General features: G+C 36.4%; 1 protein-coding gene across 1 annotated transcript in view; it reads left to right on the forward strand.

Annotated features, from left to right (window-relative positions):
* Nucleotides 1-19,263, forward strand: part of DLC1 (DLC1 Rho GTPase activating protein) — a 393,707-nt gene that overhangs the window by 177,308 nt on the left and 197,136 nt on the right. Inside the window, 1 exon segment of the mRNA XM_039220840.1 lies at nt 14,001-14,034. Coding sequence (XP_039076771.1) covers nt 14,001-14,034 — 34 coding nt within the window.

Consider the following 19,263-nt stretch of genomic DNA (forward strand, 5'->3'; position numbering starts at 1 on the left):
ACTCCAGGGGTGCCTGGGTGGCTCAGTCTGTTATGGGTCCGACTTCAGCTCAGGTCATGATCTCATGGTTTGTGGGTTTGAGCCTGCGTCGGGCTCTCTTGCTAACAGCTCAGAGCCTGGAGCCTGGTTTGGATTCTGTGTCTCCCTCTCTCTCTGTTTCTTCCCCTGCTCATGCTCTGTCTCTCTCTCAAAAATAAATAAATATACATTTTTTAAAAATAGCACTCCAAAACCAAGTATACTCTTACCATACAGTCTAGCAATTACACTCTTTACTTGTAAAGTTATAAACTCCAAAGGAGTTCAAAACTAGTGTCCACACAAAAAACCTACACACAAATGCTTATAGGAGCATTATTCATAATTAATTGTCAAAACCTGGAAGCATCCGAGATGTCCTTCGGTAGGTAAATGGATACATAAACTGGTATATCCAGACAATGGAATATTATTCAGCACTAAGAAGAAATGAGCTATCAAGCCACGCAAAGGTCATGGAGGAAACTTAAGTGCAAATTACTAAGTGAAAAACAACAACCAGAAAGGGCTTCTTCCTCTATGGTTCCAGGTGTATGATATTCTAGAGACAGTAAAAAGATCAGTGGTCACCAGGGGTTGGGGAGAGGGCGAGATGAATAGTCAGAGCACAGAGGACTTTAAGAGCAATAAAACCATCCTGTGTGATTCTTTACTGGTAGATCCGTGTCATATGTTTTTGTCCAAATCCATAGAATATACAACACCAAGAGTGAACTCTGATGTAAGCTATGGACTTTGAGTGATCAAGGTGTGCCAGCCAGATAACAAATACACCAGATGTACCACCCTGTGGAGGTTCTCGATAATGGGGGGAGGCTGCGTATGTGTGCGGGCACCGGGTACAGATGCAGTCTCTGTACCTTCTGCTCAATTTTGTTGTGAAACTAAAACTGTCCTAAAGAATAAAGTCTAGTTTGTTTGTTTGTTTTTAAAAGGAACATTCTCAGACAAATGCGAAACTGACCAGGATGCCCATGTAAACCAGGACTATCCCAGGAAAAGCAGAGCATATGGTGCCCCTTCCCATCCAGGTCAGACTTCTGCACAGAGTAGAAAGGAAATCTGGAAGGCCAAATGGAAACTTTCCCACAAAGGAGGGGATTCGAGTCACCGGCATGGTAAAAGAAATTGAGTTGGGCTCCAAGACCTTGTGATTTGAGAAGAAAGGTCCTAAAATATTTATCATGTTATCAAGAGCTGGAAATTGAAAGACCTGTACATAATGTGTTTACCTAAATTAAGCCCTCTTTGTTCCTCATAGGGCAGACCCCTCTTACATTTTATGACTTAATTCAGGCGTTTACCTAAGAAATGCTAACAGATACCTCTTCTGCCTAAGTGTGCATCCTCAAAGAGCAGAACATGTTTAAATATCTCAATGCTCATACAATTTACGGCTTCAAAACATTGAACATTTGGGTATTATTTGATTAGTATCCTCATTTCAAAATGTAATTGCTAGATTGTGTGTTAAGAGGATACTTTATTTAAATTCCAGTTAGAATACAGTGTAATACTAGTTTCAGGTTGGTGATTTTTTTTTTTTTTTTTTTTTTCAGTTTCTATTAGTCCTCTGTCACTCTAAATTTCCTCCTTAGGTCCCAGTCACATTTAGTGGATTCTTGGCCTCACTCAGGGCTCTGGTTTATAGCACATATAAAATAGATATTTCAAATCATATTTTTTAGTGAGTACCACTACAATAAATATCTTCCTATAACAAAAATGTTTCTGGCCTCCAGCCAAGAGCCCACTTACATGAAGTAATATTTGATAAGAGCAAATTCCAATTCAGTGAACAAAGTTATAATTTGTCATAAAAAGATTTATGTATATCATTTAAGTAGTTTTAATCTGTATTCTTTGTGCAGTTATGACTTAGGGATATATGTTTTGAGTTTCTATCAAAAGTTTAGTTCTGCCAAAGGCTTTTTTTAAGTTGGAAGGTATGAAATTGTGAGAATATTAGAAAATTTGGGGTGATACATGGGAACATGTAGACATTGAATTATTGAAATAAATATAAACCTATATTGGAATATAACTGATAGTAATAACCTGGTCAAGGTGGGTGTAAGAGAAATACTTCTTTATCTGTCACCTTTCTAAGATAATAAGTTAAAATACAACAAACTCATAAATTCATAATGCAGATTATTTTTTTATAAGCTAGATATTATACGCATAGTATATTTAACATATAGTATGTTAAATCATTAACAAATACTTTGCCTCTATACCTTTTTTAATTCCAGTATAATTAACAGAGTATAATTAATACAGTGTTATATTAGTTTCAAGTGTACATTATAGTGATTTAACAATTCTATACCTTACTCAGTGCTGATCACAGTAATTATACTCCTAATCCCCTACACTGGTTCACTCATCTCCCACCTACCTCCCCTCTCATAATCATCAGTTCTCTATAGATAAGAGTCTGCATTTTTGTTTGTCTCCTTTTTTCTTTGTACATTTGTTTCTTGAATTCCACATACGAGTAAAATCATATGGTATTTGTCTTTTTCTGACTGACTTATTTCACTTAACATTCTACCCTCTGGATCCATTTATGTTGTTGCATATGGCAAGTTTTCACTCATTTTTATGGCTGAGTAATAGTCCTGTGTGTGTGTGTGTGTGTGTGTGTGTGTGTGTACACACCTCATCTTCTTTATCCATTCATTTGATGGACACTTTGACTGCTTTCATAATTGGTTATTGTAAACAATGCTGCAGTAGACATAGAGGTAAGTATATCATTGTAAATTAGTGTTTTCATATTCTTTAGATAAATACCCAGTAGTGGAATTACTGGATCGTATGATAATTCTATTTTTAGTTTTTTGAGGAACCTTCATGCTGTTTTCCACAGTGGCTCCACCATCTGCATTCCGACACTGCAAGAGGGTTCCTTTTTCTCCGCATCCTCTCTAACACTTGTTGTTTCTTGTGTTTTTGATTCTAGCCATTCTGACAGGTGTGAGGTAATATCTCATTATGGTTTTGATTTGTATTTCCCTGATGATGAGTGATGTTGAACATCTTTTCATGCATCTTTTGGACATCTGTATATCTTCTTTGCAGAAATGTGTGTTCATGTCTTCTGCCTTTTTTTAATTGGATTACTTATTTTGTTAGAGTTGAGTTATGTACATTCATTATGTATTTTGTATATTAATTATTTATTAGATATTTCATTTGTAGTGGTACCTGGATGGCTTAGTCATTCAAGCGTCCATCTTCAGCTCAGGTCATGATCTCCTGGTTTGTGGGTTCAAGCCTCATGTGTACTGACACCTCAGAACCTGAATCCTGCTTTGGATTCTGTCTCCCTCTCTCTCTACCCCTCCCCTGCTTGCTCTCTGTCTTTCTCTCTCTTTCTTTCAAATATAAATAAACATTAAAAATTTTTTAAAGGATATTTCACTTGTAAATATCTTCTCCAATTCAGTAGCTTGACTTTTAGTTTTGTTTATTTCCTTTGCTGTGAAGAAGCTTTTTATATTGCTGTAGTCCCAATAGTTTATTTTTGCTTTTGTTTCCCTTGCCTGGGGAGACGTATCTAGAAAAATATTGCTACTGACCATGCCAGAGAGATTACTGCCTGTGCTCTCTTCTAAATTTTTATGATATCAGGTCTCAAACTTAAGTCCTTCATTCACTTAATTTTTGTGTATGGTGCAAGAAAGTAGTCTAGTTTTATTCTTTTGCATATAGTTGTCCAGTTTTCCCAGCACTGTTTATTGACGAAACTGTCTTTTCCCCATTGCATATTCTTGTCTCCTTTGTCAAAGGTTAATTGACCATATAATCCTGGGTTTATTTCTGAGCTATTTTGTTTTATTGATCTGTGTGTCTATTTTTGTTCCAGTGCCACACTCTTCTGATTACTGCATCTTTGTAGTATATCTTGAAATCTAGGATTGTGATACCTCTAGTTTTGTTGTTTTTCAAGATTGCTTTGGCTCTTCAGACTCTTCTGTGTTTCTATTCAAATTTTAGGGTTATTTGTTTTAGTTTTGTGAAAAATGCTGTTGGTATTTTGATAGGGATTTCATTGAATCTGTAGATTTCTTTTGGATAGATGGGCATTTTAACATTTGTTTTCCCAGTCCATGATCATGGACTACCTTTCCATTTATTTGTGTCATCTTCAATTTTCTTCATCGTGTTTTGTAATTTTCAGAGTACGAGTCTTTTACCTCCCTTTTAAGTTTATGCCTAAGGATTTTATTATTTTTGGTGCAAAGTAAATGAGACTGTGTTCTTAATATCTCTTTCTGCTACTTCATTATTAATGTATATTTGCGTTTATAATTTTATCTATTCTATTAACCACAATTATACTATACCTAATATATATACACTATATATGTATAAGATTATGTTAATATACAATATCAATATTATATGTATCCAATAATGTCTGAATCATGTATAGAATTCATTTTATTCTGAGAAATTCAATAAATGACAAATCCCATTAAGAGTTCTGGTTAAATGTGAGTGATAGCCCCAGGCATTTCCTACAGCTCAGAGGTCACCCAAAGCTCCCACAAGTGCAGAAGATAACTCTTCTACATTTTCTGATACACATGTGGTTTCCACTTATGCCCTTAGTCCCTGCTGCTCCAGGCTGCACAGAACTGGGAGCCTGTTCCTCAGTGGAAGGACCCAAAAAGAAAAGTATCACTTGTTGACATCCAAGGGGCCCAAGAATAGACCCATCTAGCAACAGTTCGTGACAGGCTCCAAATCAAAGGTGAGGGCTGAGGATGACAGCTTCCAAACTGGGCTTTATAAAACTTACAGGAAGTAGTAGAAATATTTTTTTCTCAATAACACAGAAAATAGTCACAAATAGTTAAAAATAAGTAAAGGAGGAATGAACCTGAGAAAACAAGTTAGTCTGACATAGGAAGTGGAGGAAGCAGAGACAGACAGCCTATACTTCTTTGCACTATTTCAAAATAAATAAGTAGTTACTTTTTTATATCATAATAACAAACCCAGTAAAAGGAATACTTTACACTTGGGGAGCTCTCGGGCAAGTACTATGATGATCATCTTCTTTGTGCAGCATATCGTTGAATCCTCATAAATAGCCCTGAGATGTAGATATCACTTCTACCCTTTTTTTTAGAGATGAAGAAACTGAGCTCAAAGAGTTCTAGAACTTGCCCGAAGCCACAAAGCCAGTTGGTGACATCAAGGAACCTAGTACTCGTTCATATCCACCTCTATTTTCTATATCCGTCTTCATTTTCAGTCTTGAATTCATAGTTAGATTACGTATTTTTACAGCATAGCTTTTTATTTCAGTTAGTGCCACCACAGCACGTAGTAAAGGGCTGTGCATATAGTGGATACTTAAGGTTTGTCTGTTAACTGATTCGCTAGAATGAAGCATAAGAGGATAAGGCTCTCAGAGCACATTAGGAATGGCTAGGCATTCCAGAAAGGGGGTGGGGAAAAGGTATGAAAACAGTGCTATAGTAATAAATTTCAGCCTGGCTGGTTGCCTTGGAAATGCCTGTCAGATACAAAGAGAAGGAGGGTTGCACACCAGCAAAAAAACTATGACTCGGGATAGAAAAATTAGGATATGAACAAAATGAAAAAATCTATTAGGAGGAATCTAAGAGGAGCGAAAGGGCTCAAGTTTACCACTGAAGAGCAGATGAATTGCTAGTTAACATTGTTCACCAAGAAAAATAAACAGCCATTCTGAGTCAATTGTACTCTGAATAAGTCACCTATTTTAAGTATCCTGTTTACTGAAAATAAGTCTATATGTCTACAGTGATCCTTAATTGTGAACTTTCATTAGGCAGACTTTAAAAAAAAAAACAAAAAACAAGCTACCTTGAATAACCAGTATTTCTAAATGGCTACCACATGCAAATCACCAGACTTTTCAGTAAAATAATAGTTTTGAAGAACTCACAAATTGATTTTTGAAGAAGTTGCAAACATACAGAAGGAAGAAGTAATGCAATTTTTCTAATGAAATTTATGAACATACTCAGCTACTTCAGCCACAATTCTCTTTCCATAATTACTAAGGTTGAGCATAAAATCAGATGTTTTAAAATATATAACTTAAAAAATTCACAAAAATAGAGCAACTTACAGCAAAAGTCACAAAGTAGGATTAATAAGTTATCATAGTTATATAAAGCCATGTAAAAGGTAAAATGATTATGCTAAAATGGTAACTTCAGTTAAACATTGTATTTAGCCGTGAACTTTCATAATTACAAAAGTTGGGAAGGGAGACGTGATTTGTTACATTTTTAAAAGAATTTATAATGTGAAAATATATTTAAAGTATATTGAGTTCTGTCATAAATAATATCTTAATCAGTGAATTTGTTGGAAATTCAGAAGCATTAAAATTAATAACTTCAACAAATGCTGAGAAGAGTTAAGTCAGTGTGACCCAGCCATGGGTTTTTCTGTTTATCTATCTTGCAGAAGAAATGATTCCCTTTTCAATTTAGAAGAATAATTAGCTTTTCTCTTACGCCGTGTTTCCAAATAAAAAAATCACAGCCAGAGACCTTTTGTCAGGACTGGACAGACTTAAAATGAATATTTGGCTATCTAAAGTGAGCATGGAATGAGAATCAGATTCTGTACTTTGTTGAAGAGAAACCCACCAGCTTTAAATATAGGAAATGCTAGTATGTTGAAAAAGAAAAAAAATTTTAAAGGTTAGAAGCCCAAGTTAACATTTTTATCCAGACAGACAAGGTTATCCCACCTCTGATCAAGGGTGTGATCAGCACTAAAATATCCCTTAAGAATCAACTTCATCTTTGCTTTAAACACTTACACAACTCTTTCAAGCCAAGATCACAAATTTCTATACCACAGAATATAGATGATGCTATGGTTTCAGTCTGCAAACCTTTAGCGACAGTTGTGAAAGTCTGTGATCTTGGCCAGGAAGAAAACACTTTCTCAATATGCCTGACAACTTTTATTAAATGAGACATGTCAAATTCTTTTGGAAATAAGGATATACAACATAAATTACATTTCTTGCGTAATTGCATGCATTTATTTCGCTTCGGTCACATGCACGTGTACCCTGAAAAGAGTTCTCATACTAGCACTGTACCTGACTTTCCATTGAATGATTCCGAAACTAAGTTAAATTGAAATTATGAATGCTAGAGGGTAAAATCTTGGTGACCTTTGACTTCACCGGTCTTATAAATAATGATATAGCAGACAGTGCTTTAAGACTCAGATTCTGTTTGGGGCGCCTGGGTGGCTTAGTCGGTTGAGCGTCCGACTTTCGCTTAGGTCATGATCTCGCGGTTCGTGGGTTCGAGCCCCGCATCGGGCTCTGTGCTGACTGCCAGCTCAGAGCCTGGAGCCTGTTTCAGTCTGTGACTCCCTCTCTCTCTGACCCTCCTCTGCTCACGCGCTCTCTCTCTCTCTCTCTCTCTCCTAGAAATAAATAAAAAATATTAAAAAAAAAAAAAAAGACTCAGATTCTGTTCTAATCCCCATTTGACCAACTGAAGATCTGTAACATCAGGCAAGTCACTAATCTCTCTGGGTCTCAGCATCCTTCTAGGAAAACTCATGGTGAATGAACTAGATCAGTGTTTCCTGACACATAGTTTCATAGACTACTGGTGTACATCAGCTGATACAGAGATAAATATTTTAAATTTTAATATTTATTTTCATGTGTGCTATGAATAATATAATAAAGAATTCAAACCCATAAATTCATGTGTTTTATTTTTATTTAGAATGAGTCAAATAAAAAAGGATATTCATTTCAATTTAATATTTAAATTTTATTAAAGAAGTAATTTATAAGTGATACATATATGTAACTAAAATTGAAAAGGTGGTATTTGAAGTAGTTAGTTTGGGAAACACAAGTAAATAATCTCTAAGTCCCCTTCACTATGAAGAGCCTGTAATTTTAATAAGAGAATAATGACTGTCAGAGCTAGAGAAATACTTTGTAAACCAAAACAGATGATATCAGATTGCCAATCAGACACAGCTTTTCAATGAACTTCTTTGTTCAAGTGGGAGCAAATAGAAATCATTGACTAGTTGACAATATCAGACTGGAGTGATTTCAAAAGAGTCTTTAAATAAAGAGATGGAACAAACCCATTTTTCAATGTACCTTCTTTTCTTTTATGTTGTCTTTCATGTCTTCCCAAAAATGTGACTCTCCTAACTCTTCCTGTTGCCCATCGTGCCCACAATAGGCTCTTGTGCCCTCATGTGAGACAGAGACTGTTCCTTCACTGACCGATGTTTTCCTGCAATTTCTAAGGACATAATTACCCATTTTGCAATTTGTCTGCAAAATATTTTTGTGGGAAAAAAGTGGATGTTTTTAAGGAAGAGGAATAAATTATTTGCCACTGATTCTTGCCATATTTAAGAAGGCAAATGAAGAGAATTCCTATAGAACAAAACAGAATAGCCTAGACATTTCTGTGTGAACATGTCTAAGAAAATATGCAAATCAAGTGCAACCTCTGAAGAGAGAAAATGCAAAATAAACTGTAGTGCTTTGTTGTTTACCATAGGGAAAAAAAAAATGTTTTCATAGAACAGAAGATCTTTCAGTCTATCATAGCTGCCTGTTGATTGAAGGGTTACCTTTCAAAGAGTCTTCTTAATGATAGTGTTCTCTGGTTCTGATTCCAAAGAACTAAGAGAAAAAATAATTTATGTAAGTGAGGAACACGGCATATTAGTAAAAACATCACATTAAAGAGGGAAAATCGTACTCCATTTCTACCTGAAAGCATCAAGAAGAAATTAGATTAACTAAAATGTTTCAATTGTCATCGCACAAAAATGAATTCAGTTATGACATCTATTACTTATAGTACTGTTTGTTAGCAGCTTCTGGGTAGGTGATGTGACTTCCTAAAAGGTGTCCAGCTGAGGTCCCTCCTGGAAGACAGCCATTCCAGCAGCAGCCCAAAAGAATTAACATATGTCTACAACATTTCCAGAAGGCATGTCAAAACCAGCAGTTTCTCCAACCATGTTTCATGTCAGAAGCATAAACAGACACACGCACAGTCTAAGCTCCCACACACAGCTTTAAAAGACCTCATTAAGAGAAAGAAAATGATTTTCTCCCCTTTTACTAAAAAGCTTTCTCTTCAATGGCTTTCTAAAATTCAATTATAAAACACCTTAACAGATCAACTTAAATGAAAATCTTTACTTGTGGGGAACTACTAGAGGTTCAGTACAACCATTAAAAAAAATAAAAGAAAAAGATTGTTAACCTATCATTTGAATATCACAAAGACGAATAACAAGACCACGAATGATTTTCTTCTCTCATTTGGAAGTTATTAGTAGACTTCCCTTTGTTCCATTAAGAAAGAAGAAAATATGAAGTTACAGCGAACCCATATGGGCAGCAGGAAAATCCTATTTAATTGCTTTATTGCCAGAAATGTTAAATCACTTCCTGAAGATATAGTTCAAATGAAACATATGGCAACTATTAACAAAAACCCCTAATGAATTCAAAAATATGCTCTTTATAGGGGCTTTCTCATAAGCAGCAGTCATACATGTTATTTAAACTGTATATGTGAATATGTGTTTGCTATTTTAATTCCACAAATGTTTGATGAACACCTACTCTGTATCAGACAATACAGCCACCTTGCACGGACTGTTTTGGTTCAAGTGCAAGGAATAGGTCTAACACTATGGAACCCTAAGACATGAAGTCCACATCTAGCCACGCCTCTTCTCTGAAGTGAAAGGCAAGAAGAATCTTCTGACCAATGCTTCCTTCTCAAGAGTTCACTGCCCAATAAAACCATTCCATTTCCACCTGGGTAGTCCCAATTATCTACTATCTATACCCCCTTCTTTTAATGTCAGTCTGGTGATGGTGCTCATCATTGCCGGGGAGCATCCTCTGTATGGGAACTATTCTCTGTCTTCGTGTATCTCCTTCAATTGGATTGTGAGTTCCACAAAGAAGGAAACTTTGCCAGGGTTTTCTGCACATAGGATGATGTGAAGCATGTCGTTTAGGAATCAACAGTTTAAATTAATTGAAAATGAAGTGTCAGCATTTAAAAATTTACTCATAAACCTTTTCTAGAGAGACAGTTCTCCTTCAAATTCAAAGATAAATCAGCTGAGAGATTTTCAGCTGTTATGACTGTGGTTTTTCTGTGAAAGGACCATTCTAAAATTCTGGAGACATTAAACTTTGACTTTCCTTTCTTTAATCACACAGTCATGTCATGGAAAGGAGCCTTGGTGGCTTGATTAATAATGAAGAACATGGTGAGATTCTAAAATAATAGGCCTTGGCTACATGAATACTAAAATATTTTTGCTTTATAGCACAACTCATTGCTTAACATTTAATTAAATATTTATGTGTATGTACTCAGCTGCACACTTTGTAAACAAATAGAACAAAATATGAAGAATACCTGTCACTGGTAAACCTGTGATTTGGGGCAACACATTCAATTTGTCTTAAATGCCTTGGCTATAAGAAGAGAGAGCTTACTTAGATAATTTTTAAATATCTCATATAGATATTCCTGCACACATATTTCATGATCTTGTCGTTTTATCATGGAATCTCTCCAAATTTTTCTCCTCTGTTTCAAAAAGACTCTGATTAGTATTTTGAAACTCAGCGTTAATGACCTCAGAGGCCAACATGCCAGTGGTTGTGTCCTGGCTTCCATCACTGACTGTGACCTTGCATAAGTTACTTTCCTTTCTAGGATGCCATGGGGTTGTTCTAAGGATTCAGTGAGTTTATGCAGGTAAAAGCTTAAAACTGTACCTTGTACATAATCAGAGCCTAGTAAGTGTTAGCTATTTTCTTTTTCCTGCGGCACTTTCTACATAACGTGTTTTAACTGCTTATCACCAACCTTTACAGTCTTGTCATTGGGAGGGTTTCTGTCTTGTTTATTGTTTGTCTGTTTGCTTGTCTCAGAAGATAAAATTTAATTTGAGGGGCGCCTGGGTGGCTTAGCCGGTTAAGTGTCCGACTTTCGCTCAGGTCATGATCTCGCGGTTCGTGGGTTCGGGCCCCGCGTCCGGCTCTGTGCTGACTGCCAGCTCAGAGCCTGGAGCCTATTTCAGAGTCTGTGTCTCCCTCTCTCTCTGACCCTCCCCTGCTCACGCTGTCTCTCTCTCTCTCTCCTAGAAATAAATAAAAATATTAAAAAAAAACTCTTTAAAATTTAATTTGAAAACCCTCATGTCTAGTCCAAGAGGAAATTCAGGGGCTAGGCTTAATACATAAGATATAGAAAGGATTCAATTCCATTTTTAAATCCTTCTCAAAAAAAGGTACATAAGAAGTAAACAAATATCAATAATTTTCCTGTAAAGGAGGAAGCAGCTTTCCTATAGTGTAGAATCACAATAATTCTTGAAGGGAAGGAGAAATAGATGGTCCTGCTATAAGTGAAAGGATAATGAGAAAGATAATACTTAAAGCCTATGCAATCCCTTCGAAGCCCTGGCCTCTGGGAATGACCTTGCATCCTGCCGTTTACTCACCAGGTAGTCCTCTCCTGGCTGGCCGCACCTGCGCCGGGAGGCAGAGTCCGCATTCATACCCAGAGAACAAGAAGTGAGCAACTATATGTAGACAGATATTAAGTCAAAATATACTTTCCCTGTAGATTAATTTTGCCACAATAAAAACCCCCTCTATTTTTTACCCATAGAGAAATTTTCTCCTTAGTTGAAAATTGCATCAATCTCTAAATTCTTCAAGTTCCAAAGGTTGGGATCTCAGCAGTTAATCAATATCTCACAAAGGTAGAGATATCTTGATATTTGATATTTTTGGAAATGAAGATTGATGCTATTTCCTTAGGTTTATCTGCAACCAGGGTGCACATGAACCGTCCCCTCCCTCTCTCTTTTCCTTCCTCTCTCCCTCTAACCTCCTCTGTCTCCCCCTTACACACACATACACACACACACACACACACACACACACACACACACCCCTAAACTAATTACCCATTTGAGCCTACTTTTATTACCCCAACTGGGGAATTTGTCCCTGAAGAAAGGGAGAGATGTCAGATGTAGACATCTTGTTTGGTCAGTGGTTTGGGGTAAAGGGTATCAACTCCTAGTGTGTCAGATGGATCGAAGGCTTCCAATACAAGTTAATATCTTCATGTTTATGGTATTACATACATGAATAATTGAGGTGAATGGGAACCAGAAGTTCAATTTCCTTAATTTGTTTTAGGGTATCCACAGAGAGTAGAACTAGGCATTTATACTTTAAAGTCTTTTGAAAACATCTCATTCTGAACTCTGTTTTTTAAACAGTGATAGTAATAGATGATAGTTGCTGGGAATTGAACTTATAGACCTCTCATATCAGTAAATTGACCCACTGGCCTAATGCCTGTAGAAACAAATAGTAAGAGCAGCTGCCTTTTCCTGAGGGCCTTAAATGCTTTATAGGAGCTACTACAGTTGGTCCTTACAGTGACCCTAAGAAGTAGATGTAATTGTCCCTGTCTGATAAAGGAGGAATCTGAGTGTTGAAGAGACAGGACAGAGATTTGAAATGCCCAGACACTCCCGAAACGATTTAATCTTTCTGCTTCCCAAAACAGGACAAAGAAATTAAATAGTAAAACTTCTACCTAAATTCAAAAAATGTTTTTGGTTTTAGTTATTGCTAATATCTTTTTAAGGGTAATAAGAGTTTTCAGAGAAGAAAAGAATTACATGATGATTGACAATTATACCTGGACCTAGTAACTTTACTGATAGTTTCCCAATTCTCATTTTTATTTTTATCTTATTTTCAGATTTATTGAGGTATAACTAATAAAATTATAAGATATTTCAAGTGTAAACCATGGTGATCTAATATACATATACTTTGTGAAAGGATTTCCACCATTTATTTGATTAACACATCCCTCATTCTCATGTTTACCTTTTGGGGGAGGGAGCAGTGAGAACACTTAAGTTCTACTCCCTTAGCAAATTTCAGTTATCCAAAAAAAAGAAAAATCAGTTATACAATATAGTTTTATCAACTATAGTCACCATCTTATACATTAGATCCTCAGAACTTATTCGTCTTATAATCAAAATTTTGTACCCTTTTATCAAATTCTCCATATTTCTCCTGCCCCTGGCAACTTCTCTACTCTCTGATTCTACAAGTTCCGCTTTTTTTTTTAATTCCATGTATAAATGATACCATGCAGAATTTGTGTTTCTCTATCTGGCATATTTCACTTAGCATAATGTCCTCCAGGTCCATGTTATTGCAAATGACAGGATTTCCTTCTTTCTTGTGCCTGAATAATATTCCATTGTGCATATACTGCATCTCCTTTATTCATTCATTCAATGATGGACATTTAGGTTGTTAACATATTTTGGCTATTGTGAATAATGCTGCAATGAACATGGAAGTACAGCTATTTCTTTGAGATCTTTTTTTCATTTCCTTTGGCTATATAACCAGAAGTGTGATTGCTGGGTCAGATAATAGTTCTGTTTTTTCATTTTTTGAGGAAACTCCATACTGTTTTTAATACTGCCTGTGCAATTTACACTTCCACTGACAGTGCACAAGCATTCCCTTTTCTGTACGTTTTTGCCAACACTTGTTATTTCTTGTCTTTTTCTTAATAACCATTCTAACAGTTGGGAGGTGGTATCTCATGGTTTTGATCAGCATTTCCCTGATGATTAGTGATGTTGAGCACTTTTTCATCTACCTGTTGGCCGTTTGTATGCTTTCTTGGAAAAATGCCTATTCAATGCCTATTCCTCTGCTTGCTCATTTCTCTACTGCTGGGTTCTATTTAATTTTTGCTTCATTTATGGTAGTCCATTTTATTCCTAATAATGTTTTGATGTTTCTTTCTAGTAATGACATAATTTTTGTGGCTTTTTTTCAGGCAATACCAGGTATTTCAGAGAAGGAAAAGGCTGGTAAGTGGACATTTGGTTATGTTTTCCCTCCTATTTTAGAATAAAATTCCATCTTCATATAGACATTTTATTAACTATCAGAAGTGTATATATCTCACCAATTTCTAGGCAAGTGTTATGAATGAATTTCTGAAAAATCTTATTTGTTTTGCCCAGAATGTAAGAACAAAAAGGTGGTTTTCTAACAGAGTATTACATCATGTTAGAATAAGATGTATGCTTCTTGTAGCCTTACTTGTAACCATAACCGCAACTTTTCTTCTTGAGGAAAAGAATTAGATGTTGTTTAGCGTACCAGGGAATGGCCTTTGGAAATCAGTTGTCAATAATTATTAAAATTTATTTTTTCATCTTAAGTAGCTTACATAGTAATCACAGAACGAAGTGTACTTATTATAAACTGATGCTATACCATCAAAAGTATAATTTTGAAGCAGTGTGAATAATTGTATGAGAAAATTGGAGTGTGTATCAGTGCTCTGTGCTATGATTATAACGACTTAGCAGTATCATGAGAGACGGATAAAGACTAATGAGAAACATGGAAATGTGAAAAATTAGACTTGGATTGGTAGAATCAGGAGCTTTTCAAAAAGATCTTTTAATCATCCTCAATACTGTTTTATGTATAATAATAATAGTCTTTAAAAAACAAATTGAAGATATACTACCAAACTTGAAGCACATGACTTAGAAATTAGGTGTTTGTGATTTTTAAGAACCGTATTATAATTTATACTATCATCTGAATGATGTCATGACTTAAATGACCTTCCATGAAAGCGTTAGTTTGTCTGATGATCTTTACATGGAGGATGTTTTCTTTATAGTTCAGTGCCCTCACTTTTGCCCCTAGGTAGTTTTCACACAAATGTTTTCATAGTTCGTATCCTTCCGTGAACTCAACTTTTCTCTCGTGCTTAGGCTGCGTCTGATCTCTTGAATCTAACATGTTGAAAGGTAACCCTTCAGAACAGAAGGAAAATACTGAACTGGCATCGTGTGTCAGTTCGAGAGAAAAACTGTTCAGTTTAATAAGGCAGTGGTATTACATAGATACGTAGCCTGTATTGAATGAATTCAGATTATAGTTACAGTGTTCTAATGCCTTAAATAGATATGTTAGCTATCTAGCTGGGACAAAAAATAAATGGTTAAGTAACATTTGCATCACAAAAAGAAAGAAAGCCAAAGTCATTCTTTATCTTGGGTTGTGACAGTCTCTGTAATTTCCACGAATAGCTTCGATTTAAACAAAGTCTGTAATAGAGCAAAGTTGTCATTTTATTCCAGAATATCAGCAAATTCTTTCAGACCCCAAGGAGAAAATTAGGATGTGAATTCTTGGCTGGTGGGGAGGAGGAAAAAGGAATAGCACTGCTTGAAGGAATGAAGAACCAAAGAGTTATCTTTTCTTTCTGCCATTTAAATAATTTCAGTTTGGTAGGGACAAGCCTTCAGTTTTTCAAGCTTCTCAAATAATTCTTTTTTTTTTTTTTAAGCTTCTCAAATATTCTAAAGATATTTTTATTAGAACCAAGAACTAAACAAAAAGCAAAAATTTAATGTAACCACCACTTTTTATCATGATCCAACCATGAAAAAACAAAAACCTGAAATTATCACTCTTAAATGATATATTTGGGTCATTTCTATAATGCTAGGGGACAAATTAAAAGAGCTGATAAATTCCATTACAAATGAGGTTCCACAGGGTGATCTGTGAAAAATAGGATCTACCCATTGATACATATGACCTACCCAGGCCCCCAGACGGACCGACTAATTTGAGCAGAACCGGGCTTCTGTATATTAAAACATTAGAAAAATTGGAATTTACTCCAGCATGGATTTTGATAAAGATTTCTTGAGAGCATACTGATTAGTTTAGAAGGAAATGTAATTTCTTTTTGTAATTATAAGAGAATATTTTTTAAAAAATCAGTACATTTTATGTATCGAGATAAAGACTTGTGTTTGAGTATATTATCAATAATGGTAAAAGATTTGACAATTAAAAGAGAATGACTTATTTCATGTTTTAAAGGGCCATAATGGTCTAATCAAACTGGTTCTTGTATTACTAAACTCTATCATGCCCTATTTAAAATATTTAAAGTATTTTCAGTATTATATACAAATGTATTCCTCTTTATGAATCTGTTTTTAAGCTCTGCTAGACAGAAGAAGGGCAATGAAGGCAGAGGACCTACTCAATCTTCTGGGGGTTAATTGAGCTCTTAAGTAGGATTAAGCTTCATCCCCACCCTAAGGCCTGTCATTTTTTTTTCTGTCTTGTTAAATGAATGTAGCCTATTGTTCCATATTAAGAAAGTCTATTTGTAATCTGTGTGACCTCTCATCCAAGCCAACTGGAACCAATCCCACCAGGCCTTGTGAAGCTCTAAAAAAAATCATTTTGGGTGCATTCCATTAATAATTCTTGAGATACAGTTGTGTGGTTGTTCCTGTGTGTGCTTTAAGTAGACATCTTCTATTCTGATCCATGTTGCTATGTAAATACAGCCTGGTAGAATTAATCCTGCTGCTCATCTTCCACCTTGTGATGACAAAAATCTCTTAAGGGGAAACACTTTTGAAAGAACCTCCTGTTGGTTAATTCATTCCATAAATACATATTGAGCAGCATCATATACTAGGTGTCTTATTAGGTTCTGTCGAGGAAGCAGTTTATGAATAAGGCATGTTCCTTGCCCTGAAGGAACTCAGTCTCTGGTCAAGAATATTTTATTGGGCCAGCGTCTTCCTTTTCCTCGTCTCAATTGAGAATTTCCTAAACCACCTTATTCAGAGAGCTTACCAGGAAAAGAAGCAGAGTATCAAAATGTACGTGCTCAAGATCTGAAATGGAATACAATTAGTTTATTTTTGAAAATCATAATTAATCACATAAGTATTCGTGTGTAATCGTATCCAACACATAATATTTTCATATAACTTCCCTTATGCCACCAACATCTGTATGCCCCTGAAGAGTGGGCCCAATGCCGTTGGTATATTCTCTCGCACATCTGCTTCCTATCTGTGTGGCCTTGAGCAAGTTACTTAACCTCCTCATTTTCCCATTTCTAGAGTATAAATAAAGAAGCTGCCATGTTGTTGTTGTAAGGCAACAATGCTTGGCACAAAATAGGCCTTGAAAAAATGGTAGCTGTTTTTTATGATAATTAGTTGTGCTTATAACTACCATGTGTACAAGCCAAGTAGAAGCTAGCTGTGTTACTACTGCCCATGTCTGATCCCAGAGCTCTTAAATGCTTCCTCAGGGCACCAATTAACAGTTAAGCAGCCCTCCATGTGGAAAAAAGCGATCACTTTCTCTGTAAGCCTCTGAGTGACTTAATCCAGACAGAAGTTATCACAGTACAGACAGAGGTGGTCATATTTTAACTTCTCGTTAGAAATTCCTGTCTCTACTAGAGTGAAATGCTTGTGAACAGATAATTTTCAGCTTTCATAAACAATTAGTCCATGAGAAATATATACCCTGCATCCTATTTTCCTATGACTACATTATCCACTACATCCCTGGTCCCTGGGGTAATTGGATCATGTCTTCCCAACTCTCACCCTTCCTCCCTCCCCCCTGCACACAGTCCTGACAACATTGACTTCTTTTTTTTTTTTTTTTAATATTTTTATTTATTTCTAGGAGAGAGAGAGAGAGAGAGAGAGAGACAGCATAAGCAGGGGAGGGTCAGAGAGAGAGGGAGATACAGACTCTGAAATAGGCTCCAGGCTCTGAGCTGGCAGTCAGCACAGAGCCCGACGCGGGGCTCGAACCCACGAACCGCGAGATCGTGACCTAAGCGAAAGTCGGACGGTTAACCGACTAAGCCACCCAGGCGCCCACTGACAACATTGACTTCTAATCAATGCTCGTCCCTTCTCCCTGCCATTGTATAAATGCTGCCCTCCACTTCCCATGGACTTTTGCCACATCAATCAGAACTGGTTTCCACGACTCAACTTGTCATTACATCAGACCACTCTCTTCACTGTCACCAGAGTGGTGTTTGAAAAGCACCATCTGATCATATCAGTTCCTGCTTTAACATTCTCCTTCTCTCCTTGCTCTGTACAGGATAAGGTCAAATTGACTGCATCATACCTGGCCATTTGTAATCTTGAAACAGTCTAATGTATTGTACTAGAAATGTGCACTCTGTCACTCAGATTTACTACTTCTTCCCAGCTCTGTGCCCTAGAGACTGACCAGTGTGGACAGAACCAGGGGGCTGCCCACCTTCTTGTTCTTGTCTTCCCAATTCCACTGCCTGAGGAGACTGGGAGGAGAGGAAGGCAGGGCGTGACAGTGGGGCTGTGAAGTTGGATAGTTATCCCCCATCTGTTTCCCGAGGAGTCCCTGCTGGCTTCCCTTAGGTGGTTCTTTCCACGTAAGTCCCAGGTACTGGAAACCATGCTCTCCTCTTGCCCTGTGGCTTCCCTAATCTTTATAAATAGTTCTGTTACTATATTCTCTCAGTTTATCCAATGTGGCATCTGTTTCCTGCTAGAGGTCTCACCACTGTACCTGCCAATCAATATCTTCTCTTCTTTCTCTTCCCTTGTATTGATTTGCTGGTTTGTTCATCCAAATTTAGCCATCTCATACAGCCACTGAGCCGCGTTAGCTCTGTATCCTTCTACTTTCGCCTGCATCACGCAACTACCTTTCAAAACTATAGATGAAAGGCAGAGATAGAAAAAAGAGGTAGATGGCCGATTCAGAGGGAAAAAAGATATGGGCCATTCATCCTAAATGAATGTAGTTTCATTTAATTGCATGGGAGAGAAAAATGTCTACACTTATGATTTAAAATGTGTCCTCTATTGCATAGATGCATATGAATTAGAAAATCAGCATTGCATTTTGGTCAGCCAGATGTGACTGACTCTCTGAGCATATTTGAAAAGTGGCAGTATGAAGTAATATGAAATTTCTCATTCTAAAATTAAATCACAGAATGCCTCACAAATTTTGTCAGAATGCATGGCATCTCTGGAAAATAAACCATTATTATATTAACCAAAAATGGCAGTTTTTGCTCTGTGTGTCTTGAAAATTCTACTTGTTTTATTAGATCCAACAGCATTGTCTCCTTAGTGAATCACTTCCCAAGCAGAGTCAGTCATTGATTTTTCTGTGCCCCTAGAAAAGTCTGTGTTTGTTATTGCAATCTTACTATCTTGCTTTGTGATATGCCC

Source organism: Hyaena hyaena, unplaced genomic scaffold (genome assembly GCF_003009895.1).
Source record: "Hyaena hyaena isolate Hyena2069 unplaced genomic scaffold, ASM300989v1 scaffold_17, whole genome shotgun sequence".
NCBI lineage: Eukaryota > Metazoa > Chordata > Mammalia > Carnivora > Hyaenidae > Hyaena > Hyaena hyaena.